Source organism: Conger conger, chromosome 3 (genome assembly GCF_963514075.1).
Source record: "Conger conger chromosome 3, fConCon1.1, whole genome shotgun sequence".
Lineage (NCBI taxonomy): Eukaryota > Metazoa > Chordata > Actinopteri > Anguilliformes > Congridae > Conger > Conger conger.
The window spans coordinates 80,189,765-80,200,947 of record NC_083762.1 but is presented as its reverse complement, the minus strand read 5'-3'; the positions used below and the strand labels follow the sequence as shown (position 1 = coordinate 80,200,947).

Sequence of the window (11,183 nt, the reverse complement as noted above, 5' to 3'; positions counted from 1 at the left end):
CGCAAACAATGATAACCGCAACCACTGTTTTGACAATGTGTGAGACATTTGGCAAACTGTGATTTGAAACGTTTTTCGCAATGCACACTAGTATGTTTAATATTCATGCTCGTTCCTGGGCTGAATTTCTAGAAGCTTCTTGTACACCATTGGAGGAACAAACTTCAGGGGTCATGGGTTTGATATTGTGCAATGTCCCTGCAATAGTGCGCAGATAAATGTTGCACATTTACACCATACTGCCTGTATGGATATATTCTGTTAACATGATGTATGTCCCCACATCTATTTATGTACGTTGACAACAATGCTTGCAATTGCAAATAGCAATGTTACTTGAAGACTAAAAATGAAAAATTGAAGGAAGGGGGGTGCGCTTCAAGTTTGAAAGAATAAGCGCGCATGCGCGCATTGTTTCTCGATATTTCTTCACGTGGAGCAGTGTACCTGCTACAAGCAAGCGTGTCCCTGAAACCTCCAGTCACTGTGAGCTAAGACGGCGAGGGCTTGCAAATATTTCTTAAACACACTGAAATGGTAAGACTATCAGCTCCTGGTACGTTAGTTATGCATTAGTCGATATGTTGCATGTTCTGTGGACATATAATGGCATTAGAGTTGCTAGTGTCCTATCCTACTACAGTCTGCATTGAGTAACTATAATTTGTTCAGTAGCTAGCAAGGTCATCGTCATAATTATTTACCTGCTTGGTATCTGAGTGTATAATAATGGCTAGCTGCCTAATACTTGCAGTATAGGTTGCGTCGAATGTTTTTGTGAAGTAGATAAATAGATTTCGTTAGTTAGCCAACTAGCTAACGTCACATGTTTGGACTATGAAATGGCTCCCTAAATTATTATAGCCATACCATTGATCTTATTAAAAATTGATTTCTTAACGGAGAATTCGGTCAATTCACTTCACCGTGCTTAAGATTAAGCAGTTTTTGTCGGTAGCGAACACGTTAGCTAGTTTGAATAAGCCAGTGTTTTAATTTAAAACTCAGTTACGTTGGGTCAATATGTAGATTTTTATTCTATTTCGTATTTTGTACTCAAACTGACTTGGACATGCTTTTGCTTTAACGTTACTTAAACACGAATTGCAGTCATTTAAATTCTTACAAGCTATGGTCGTTACACAAGTAATTGTATCCGGGGCAAAATGATCTTGCTATCCACAGGTCGTTTGCTATCATAACAAACTAACACATTTTCAAAAAAAATATTAACTCATAATACGTAATACCGTTTTCATAACTTTATTGTCAGGTCTAGTATGAAGTTGTTTTTCAAGTTCATATATGAAATGAACTTCAAAAGAATATCTGGGCTGTAAGTAGTTGTACGCATGTGCAGTAGGCCTCAAAGCAGTTTCAGCAGTCGGCTCATTTCCCGGTGACGGAGATTTAAAAAAACCGGCATGTTAAAAAAAAAAAAAAAGTACCTTGTCATACCATCATGAGAATATACAGATATGTGCTTTACTGTTTTGGAGACGGCGTGAACAGTGTGTGGTTGTTTTTAGCCATGTTTTAACGTCTTTCTGGAACCTCTTAAAATCACAACGTATCGTTTTATGTCATATAATCGTTCAAAATACTGTAACCAGTGTTGTCGCGGAACCAGCAAAAAGAACATAAACCCTGGACTCCCACCTCACATCGATACTAAACGGTCATGGGGCTGAAATTATTTGTTGCAACTGCGCGAGGACAGTCTTGATACGTACAGCATTTGTCAGAAATAAGGTCATTAATTATGATTCCTTACGCAGGAATAAAGGGGGGGGGGGGGCATTATTTTCTTTCACCTCATGGTCGCATTTTAGTAGCCTAGCGTTTTCTTGCATTTGACCGATTGAAAAATGATCTTTGCATGAGAGTAATTGTGAAAATATCTTAATTTGATTTATTTGCTGAATCAAAATGGCGAAAAGTTTTAGATTTGTCTTCACTGTGACACACAAAATTTTTTCCACTTGGCACCCATGGAATCCTTGAGGTTCGAAAAAAAGAAAAATGCCATCTGTCAACCTTGTACTACTACTGTGATTGGTTGGAGTCTGTACTGCCCTTTGAAAGTACTGTGGGGGAGCTCAGTGATTAATATGCGGAACGCTGGAATGAGCCGTTTGCGGTCTGTTTAGGGCGATCCAAAGGCTTTGTCTTTGGGTTCAGTGTCCTGTGTCCTTTAGTTTAGGGAAGATGGTAAACATTGACACAATATCCCTTACTACTACTATCCTGTCTAGAATTAACAGACTGGAATGTTGCCCTTCCCCCCCCCTACCCCCTCCATCCCCTCCCTGTTCGGGAATGACCTCCACTCAAGGTCATGTGCCCAGATCAGACATTTTGTCATTTCCACCTAAGCTTGGCCCTAAAAGAAGCTTCAGAAAGATGGCAGTTGCACACAGTCACAGGCTGGTCGTTCTAAAATGCAGTTTTTAAATCTTTATTTCTGCCGTTTTCGTAAAACATCTGTGACATCCACCATTAAGGGAAAAAAATGTCCGCCATTTTCTCTATGAGTTGTATACTGATGAGTGAGAGATCAGTAATGCAAATGGGTTTGAGAACTTCCTGGTCTTATTGCAGGAGTTGTTTCCTTTTAAAAAGACCTGATGTACTTGACCCTAAATAAAGCGTTTTACTGTGATCTAATCTATGGGTGAACCAGTGTTGGCGTTATGCGCCCAATTAGCTCATTTAGTCAGGGTAATTTTGGGAAACGAAAAACCTACATAAACCATAAACACCGTCCACTCCAGGAAATGAATTGCCCACCCCCTCTTAAAATGAAACGGTGAGTTCCAAAGATGGCTCCCACTCAGTCTCTCTCCTCTCTCTCTCTCTCTCTCTCTCTCCTCTCTCTCTCTCTCTCTCTCTCTCTCTCTCTCTCTCTCTCTCCCTCTCTCTCTCTCTCCCTCTCTCCCTCTCTCCATCTCGCAGGCGTTCAGGAAGTTCCTCCCCCTGTTTGACCGTGTGCTGGTGGAGCGGCTTGCCGCGGAGACGGTGACCCGGGGCGGCATCATGCTTCCGGAGAAGTCCCAGGGGAAGGTGCTCCAGGCCACGGTGGTGGCCGTGGGCCCTGGCACCACCAACAAGGTGATTAAATAATGTAGCTCCAACACTGCTCCTGGAGATCTAGTGTCCTGTAATCCTAACAAAGCACACCTCATTCAGCAGCAAGAGTAGGGCTGCCCAACCCTGTTCCTGGAGATCTACCGTCCTGTAGGTTTTCACTCCAACCCTAACAAAGCGCACCTCATTCAACAACTAGATCAGGGCTGCCCAACCCTGTTCCTGGAGATCTACCGTCCTGTAGGTTTTCACTCCAACCTAACAAAGCGCACCTCATTCAACAACTAGATCAGGGCTGCCCAACCCCTGTTCCTGGAGATCTACCGTCCTGTAGGTTTTCACTCCAAACCTAACATTGCACACCCTTATTCAACAGCTAGAGATCTTGTTGACCTGCCAATTTGTGAATCAGGTATGCCACATTAGGGTTTGAAATGAAAACCTAGGCAGGGACCATCAACTCACGGTCCTTGAGGGGTGAGAACTACTGGTTTTCCACCCTCCCCTTACCTGTGAGTCAGGTGCGATAACCGAGGTCCTATTTCAATTCGAGACACAGATTTGATGATCCCTGGCCTACAGAATGGTAGATCTCCAGGAACAGGGAACTGCTGCTCTTGAGAGTTTTTTGCTGTGTTTCTAAGTCTGCCAGGTAAGGGGACCGGATTGTTTTACCTGTCTGTGTTGTCATCTCAATCAGGACGGAGACACTCGGCCAGTCTGTGTTACCGTTGGAGAGAAGGTCCTATTGCCTGAATATGGAGGAACTAAAGTTATTCTGGATGACAAGGTAATTTAGGTTAAATGTCCAATAATTGCTACTGGAGACCCTATCTTCACTTCTAAATGAATCAGTGGCTTTTTGTTTTGTTATTTGGGGCGGAGGTCACACTTATCTCTCATTAAGACTCGTCTGTAGCCCCCTTCCCCATTCACAACTGTTTTGCCAGTATAACAATTGGACTTGAATGTATGGTGGGACCGAGAGTTGTAAATCTAACATTTCAGATTCTCTCTCTCTCTCTCTCTCTCTCTCTCTCTCTCTTCTCTCTCTCTCTCTCTCTCTCTCTCTCCTCTCTCTCTCTCTCTCTCTCTCTCTCTCTCTCTCTCTCCTCTCTCTCTCTCTCTCTCTCTCTCTCTCTCTCTCTCTCTCTCTCTCTCTCTCTCAGGATTACTTCCTGTTCCGTGATGCCGATATCCTGGGCAAATATGTAGATTAACGTCCTCTCCTGACCTTTGACCCCCGAATCCACTGCATCTGGAGGAGAAGCGAAGAGAAAATAATGGCGCTTCTGTGTATTTTCTATGTTGTTCAATTGTACATAATTGTTTTCTTATAATAAAGTGAACGTTTGGGTCCACATGGGCAGCACGGTTGTTTTTCCCCCATAATGAGTAGGGTCACTAGTTTGTCTCGTATGTACTTCCATTATCCTGAGTGTGGCAACCCAACTGACCGCATTAATTACCACTAATCAAACATGGGCAATGACTGACAACAGTGTTTGAATGTTAATGTTAAAACGGCAGTGTTTTTGAGTGTTAGTTTTTGTTTTAAGCACTGTGGGAATATACAGTAAATGTGAGCAGTTGTGCATTTAACTTGCTCAGAAATGACCTGGTATTGAAAATATTTTCCAGCAGAGGCATATATTTGATATGTGGTATCTATATTAAAAGTGGTGAATATCATGTACACCGTTCAAATGTAAAAAGTAAAGGTTCTAATTGATTACATTTGATCATGGTCAGCCGTTATTTACAGCCTCCTGAAAACTGACGACAACATCCTGATTTAACCTCCCACGATTTAAACTCCATCATCCTGTATGCATCATACCCACTCAACCCATTTACCGCAGAAATATATCGGTTATTCTACATTACATTACATTACATTATTGGCATTTGGCAGACGCTCTTATCCAGAGCGACGTACAACAAAATGCATACCCATAACCAGGGATAAGCTCGCCGAAAGACCCTAGAGGGAAGTACAATTTCAACTCAATTCTATGTCCATAAACTACAAAAATGAGCTGTAGGCTAAATAATATCTTGCCAGACATAGCAACAGAAAATAAAGTATGCGAAAAGCCTGGATGGCAGTGGCCTGGAGCTATGGGTGACGCGTCCTGGCATTTTGGGATGCGACCAGTTGTCAAAAAAATGGAACTCGGTTCTTTTTTGTCGTTTTTTGCTTGTCTTTGATCAACGGGACGCTACAAGCGTTATTATTGCGTCGCAAATGGCGCCCCCGGCAAATAAGAGCATGTTCGAGAAGCTATCTGTCTCCGGAAGCGACAAGAGTTGTAGACAGACCGATCTATTCTACGCGACTGAGAATTAGCCAAATATGGAAAGTTTGGCTAGTGTTGGAAAGCATGGAAAGTGTTTGTACAAGACTGATGAAACCCTGTCAGGATTTGTGGGTACATTTATTTACTTGCTTTTGTGAAATGAAAACGAAACCTAAATCTGTTCTGCAATACAAACTTATATGTATATTTTGTTTTTGTGATAAAAACGTAAATGCGCATCTCGACTACACGCCGTTAGATTGGAGCGAATGTTTCAGCTACAAGCGGCTTCTTGGTTTAGGTTCAGAAAATCTGTGTGTATTTGGTCCAAGACAAGAGCCGATATTTATATATTGCTTGAGTGATAAATTGTATGGGGCCCGTTCCACAAAGCAGGTTTACTGAGTTAGCTGGGTAAATGCACTGAGTAAACCCCAGACCTTTCCCAAATGTGGAACATGGACTGAAGTGAAAATAGCTGTTCTGGGTTTTATTCTGTGCAGTTATACAGCTAACTCAGTATTCCTGCTTCGTGGAACAGGCCATTCGGTGGCTAAAGGGTCATGCTCCAGATGCTATTCCTAATATTTAGAGATAAAATATTTTACGTTTAAATTATTTGCGCCCTACTGTTTGACTAGTAAATCTCAATGGCGATAGTAACCAAATGTGTGCACAGTTTGGCTGTGGCTTCTCTGCAACAGAAGTAATACAGCTATTGTGGAGAGTGACGTTGCCAGCAAAACCAGCATATACAGGGCCAAAACTCTGGGGTCGACGACCGCAGCATATCTCGGCCTACCTCTGCGTCAGTCTTCTGTGTTTAGAAGTATTGTACTACCATCTAGCGGACAAGTTGAGAACGTGTTGTGTTGCCGTGCAGTTGATTCATACATTTTATCGGCATTGAAGACGGCATGATCCGAAACATTTCCGCCGTGGAATAAAAATCGAATAAAATAAGTAGTATTAAGTCACTCTTGCTTGATTAATCATTGGAGTGCCGGGCTCTGTGTGCTTTTCGATTTAATTTACCTGCCCGTTGCATAATGGATATGGAACTTAACATTGGTCGAACACAAATTAAAATGCTTTCTTTAGCCAGGTGGATAAGTGGTGTTATATATAATGTAATATTATATATTTATGACTTTAGATTTATGTCTATATTGCTGGAATGTGTTGTGTGGTTTTATATTGAGTTTACCAGGGGCCAGCGTGTCATACTAGTGGCTGGCTTCTCACGCTAGATATGCAGTGCATATCTACTCTGTTCCAATAAGCAGATATTGAATATTGGAATTTAAACATTTAAACATTTAAACATTTTTAAATTTTAAAAATGCTAGGTGGTTAAAGGGTTAAATTAACCTTATGACGTCACGTTTGTGAAAAAATATTACCCACAGTGCACTCGTATGCGTACTTATTAAATGTTTCGGTTCATATTTACCCTATTGCAATGCAAATCCATTCAATATACCGTAGTTAGAACAGTAGCCCAGTCGGCTACTGTTTGCAGTGTTTCGGACGTGTATTCCACCGTCAAGGTGTGAAGTGGCGCTTTTGATCCGGCCGATTAGCAAGTCGTTAGCACCTCAGTACACTCTGGTTTCTCTTCAGATCGTATAAATCTTTCGCCTTTTACTAAAGATTTCCGTGGAGAGGAACATTTATGAGTATCAACTAATTTTTTGTTAGCCCTGCCTTACGGCGGGGCTTCCTGTATCGGTGAAATATAAGAATAATACATATACAAGAATAACACAATACATACGGGGGATACTATGCTATGCTGGTCGCCTAAGGGACGTATTTCTCTGAGATCTGTGCACGTTTCTGTTCGAGTGCATTTGGGCGAACTTCTCAGTTAAGTTAGTTACAATGGATTATGTTAGAAAGAATGTTTTATGAGTATTACGGTGGGATTTCGCATACTCTGGATACGCTTGATTACTGGCATTGTAACGTTACTCATTGCATCGTATGCTGTTATTTTGGTTAGTGTGAGTACTTGGTAATGCATGATCGATGATGCTAAAATCACAATTGCCAAAACGGTTTTAAGTTAGTATGATGCTACTCTCTGCTCTTTCTTTTATTATACCGGTATAGGAAGCCCCGCCGTAAGGCAGGGCTAACAAAAAATTAGTTGATACTCATAAATGTTCCTCTCCACGGAAATCTTTAGTAAAAGGCGAAAGATTTATACGATCTGAAGAGAAACCAGAGTGTACTGAGGTGCTAACGACTTGCTAATCGGCCGGATCAAAAGCGCCACTTCACACGTTCACGGGAGGAATACACGTCCGAAACAATGGCCGCAGTACCGACCGGGCTACTGTTCTAACTACGGTTTTCTGAATGTATTGCAATTACAATAGTTATGTTAAGTATAAATATGAACTAAAATATCTAATATGTGTGCACACGAGTGCATTGTGGGTAATATGTATTGCACAGTTTTGACGTCACGCCTAAGGTTAACCCTTCAGAGTAAGAATGTAACTGCGTTTAATTTTTTTTGTTTAATATTTACATTTAAATAATCAATATGTGCTTGTTGGCTCAGTGTAGATTGCACAGTTTATTTATATATATATATAAAAATATCGTGTTCCTATAACTGAGTAACTTTAGGCCATATCATATCATGGGCTATATGGTAACTCGTTTTAACGTTTCAGTGACTCGGACATACAGTGACCTCTAGAGTCTCATATTATTTAGTTTTGCTGCACATATCCCCTTTGAACACTGTGGGCTATGTATATTGTATAATGTCAGTACATTTTTACAATTATGCAACCCGTTTACATGTAACATAATTAACTGTACAGTAAGCAAATAAAACATTGATATGAACAGTGATCCCATCATTATTACTATATTTAATTGCACCATTATTTGAAAAGGTTCGAATAGGAGAACGGGCCACATAACAAAAATAAATATATAAAAAGGTACAAAAGGGCTTTTACATTTTGAGAGGAAAGTACATTTATTAAGGGATAGGCTGTATAGTTTTCACTGGTGTAGAATCATGATGCACAATGCATATTACTTTGTATTTTAGGAGTGCAATTGTTTAAACTGGGGCTAACATTTGTCCGTTTGCATTAATGAATGGAAATACATCTAAGAATAATAACCTGTCGATACACGACCTACATTGCGAGTACTGGAGTTGACGTATGCGTCCAGTACTGCTCTACAGTCCCCCTGGTGGCCTGATGCGACACTGCAGCAATGCGTCGGTCGTATCCGGGATCCTGGCGAGATGGTCATGGCGGAGGGAACTGCAGTTCTGAGGAGGAATCGGCCAGGAACTAAGGCCCAGGTAACACAATTTTGCCTCAGAAAGTGGTGGGACGGGGTCATGAGACTCCCCTTGACCGAATGTGCCCGATTGAAGCGGGAGAATGTCTACCGATCTGGCCTTTTGAGCGTGTGTCAGGGACAAGAGAGAGCGACTGCAAATGTAGCTAGCTAGCTCGCTAGCCGACTCGGCAGCCGAGACAGTAGCTAAGGGTCGGGCCTAGCTAGCTAGCCGAGTCTGGTTGTATTGTAGTCATTTGGTAGCTAGCTAGTGTTGCTAGTGCTGGCCATTTCGTGAGCTATGTAGCTCAGCTAGTGTTAACTAACAAACGAGTTATTAATTTGCTAAGGAACTTTTGCTTGCTAGCATAGCATACTAGAACAGACCAAATCAAGACCTCGAAATGGCTAACTTAACTCGGTATGTAACGTTACCAAGCCAACACGATCTGATTTGTAGGTATTACTAGCTAGACTGGGATAGCCTAGTAATAGTACTGTTGCCTATCTTAGCCAAGTTCCTTTTGGTGAAGAAGATTCTTCTGTTTTTGAGCTAGCTAGCCAGCTACCACCAAGGTAGTGCCAAGTATTTTAGCAAGCAAACCCTACACTCTGTTTGGCTATCTAACTTAGTGTATTTTATTGATTTGAATTTTAAAATGGTATTGCTCGTCAAAAAGCAGGATATGTTCTATAAAAACGCCCACATTAGTTTGTCGATGAAGAACCTTTTGTTTCTTAACCTACCCTGGCAACGTTAACGTACCCATTGAAATGGCTAATTTCAGCTGACTTTCTATTTTGTAAAAAGGAAAAAAAAACAAAAAAACATTTTTGGCAATGAAGGGAACTGAGTGTCTGTGGCAGCGTCAATGTTATGAATCTGGTCTGAATGGAATTATTCTGCGTATTTTTCTATTTTGAAAGTGTAAGGGACGTTGTTCTTTGGATCATATATAGGCATTGATTATAGTGAGTTGTATAGTGGATATATTGCCTATTTGTCTTCAACTGAGTAGGCTTTTGCTAGCTGAGGCTGACTGGTGCTTTGCCAGCAGCCTTAATCATGACGACTGAAGAGGCAACTGATGTCATCTCGACCGGAAAGGACCCAGTTGGCCCGATTCGCTATTCCCACGAGTGCACAACAAGGCCGGGTCCATTTCGGGGTTTTGTTCCAGCTTCGGCTCTTAATTACCTAATTAGCTCAATGATATCTTGAACCCGACATTTGTTCAACCAGCAACCACAAGACTGTAAGTGTGTCCTAATGATTTTTATGATTTAATGCACTCAAGTGTAGCAGCGTAGTTTATCGAGCTGTCAAAAAAAAAAAAAAAAAAAAAATCGGGTGGAACAACGACCAGCACACAGAGATATGCCCCTCCAGGACCGGAGATGTTGCAGCCCTGCTGTAGGTTATAGGTGGTTATGGTGCGTATCCCGCCTGACTGCAGAACTGTCTTATTCCTTCTTCTGCAGGACTTCTATAACTGGCCCGATGAATCGTTCGAGGAGATGGACAGCACGCTGGCGGTGCAGCAGGTGTGGTGCTGACAGAGCGTCGTTTGAGCAATGAGTGGCAGCTGTGCGTTAAAGGCTGCGTAAAATGCTTGCCTTACATTTCTCAGACGCCATTTGCTTGTCCCTTAAATTAGGTGTGATAAAAATCCGACGCGCTTTCTCAAGGTGGTAAAGATGACTAATGAGCGATGCTTGGCTTTCGCTGTCGTTTGAAACTGTGAGCAGTCTCAATTTTACAGTTGTACATGTATATTTCCGTTCACATTCTTATCTTTGTAATTCTTTATAATGTTTTGGTCTGAACGTAAGCTACTTTTTATGTATAATAAAGTTCGTTATTATTGTGCGCAGTACATCCAGCAGAACATCCGCTCGGACTGCTCCAACATCGATAAGATCCTGGAGCCCCCCGAGGGTCAGGACGAGGGCGTGTGGAAGTACGAGCACCTCAGGTACTCCAGCCCGCTCTCCCTGCTCTCCCCGCGCATGCCCAGCTGCCAGCTCAGCCCTCTGGAAGCTTCTGTCATTCCTGTGCAGTCACGTGACGTGTCCCTTCCTGTGCAGTCACGTGACGTGTCATTCCTGTGAGGTCACGTGACGTGTCCCTTCCTTCTCGCCCCACCCCCAGACAGTTCTGCCTGGAGCTGAACGGCCTTGCAGTCAAACTACAGGTGAGACTTATAACGCCAGCTCTCTCTATATATAATATATATAACAACAATAATAATATCAACTGAGTCGATTAGACTAAGCAGGGGACAATCGCAACCCTGGAGCAATGTGGGGTTAAGGGCCTTGCTCAAGGGCCCAACAACTGTGTGGATCTTATCGTGGCTACACCGGGGCTTGAACCACCAACCTTCCCGGTTCCTAGTCATGTACCTTCGCCACTAGGCTACAGGCTGCCCCAATATAAATATTGAAATATGAGACTCGCAAAGGATAAATTCCACA

The 11,183-nt window shown here is 42.1% G+C and overlaps 2 protein-coding genes and 2 non-coding genes across 4 annotated transcripts in view; 3 read left to right on the top strand and 1 right to left on the bottom strand.

Annotated features, from left to right (window-relative positions):
- Nucleotides 1-378: 378 nt before the first annotated feature.
- Nucleotides 379-4,829, top strand: hspe1 (heat shock 10 protein 1). Its single transcript, XM_061233675.1, has 4 exons — nucleotides 379-537; nucleotides 2,956-3,111; nucleotides 3,788-3,877; nucleotides 4,257-4,829. The coding sequence occupies exons 1-4, from the start codon at nucleotides 535-537 to the stop codon at nucleotides 4,305-4,307; spliced, it is 300 nt and encodes a 99-aa protein (XP_061089659.1). The 5' UTR covers nucleotides 379-534; the 3' UTR covers nucleotides 4,308-4,829.
- Nucleotides 4,830-6,990: 2,161 nt separating this feature from the next.
- LOC133125339 (U5 spliceosomal RNA) lies at nucleotides 6,991-7,108 on the top strand. Its single transcript, XR_009708416.1, has one exon. It is a non-coding gene; the product is annotated as a U5 spliceosomal RNA (small nuclear RNA).
- Nucleotides 7,109-7,504: 396 nt separating this feature from the next.
- On the bottom strand, nucleotides 7,505-7,622 carry LOC133125338 (U5 spliceosomal RNA). Its single transcript, XR_009708415.1, has one exon. It is a non-coding gene; the product is annotated as a U5 spliceosomal RNA (small nuclear RNA).
- Nucleotides 7,623-8,583: 961 nt separating this feature from the next.
- Nucleotides 8,584-11,183, top strand: part of mob4 (MOB family member 4, phocein) — a 6,341-nt gene continuing 3,741 nt past the window's right edge. Inside the window, 4 exon segments of the mRNA XM_061233676.1 lie at nucleotides 8,584-8,727; nucleotides 10,188-10,250; nucleotides 10,581-10,681; nucleotides 10,858-10,905. Coding sequence (XP_061089660.1) covers nucleotides 8,668-8,727; nucleotides 10,188-10,250; nucleotides 10,581-10,681; nucleotides 10,858-10,905 — 272 coding nt within the window. The 5' untranslated portion in view covers nucleotides 8,584-8,667.

Excerpts from the sequence above, each read along its gene's own strand:
- hspe1 (XM_061233675.1), top strand. Across the intron at positions 3,112-3,787 it reads GCCCTGGCACCACCAACAAG|GACGGAGACACTCGGCCAGT; the intron begins GTGATTAAATAA and ends CATCTCAATCAG. Across the intron at positions 3,878-4,256 it reads AAGTTATTCTGGATGACAAG|GATTACTTCCTGTTCCGTGA; the intron begins GTAATTTAGGTT and ends TCTCTCTCTCAG.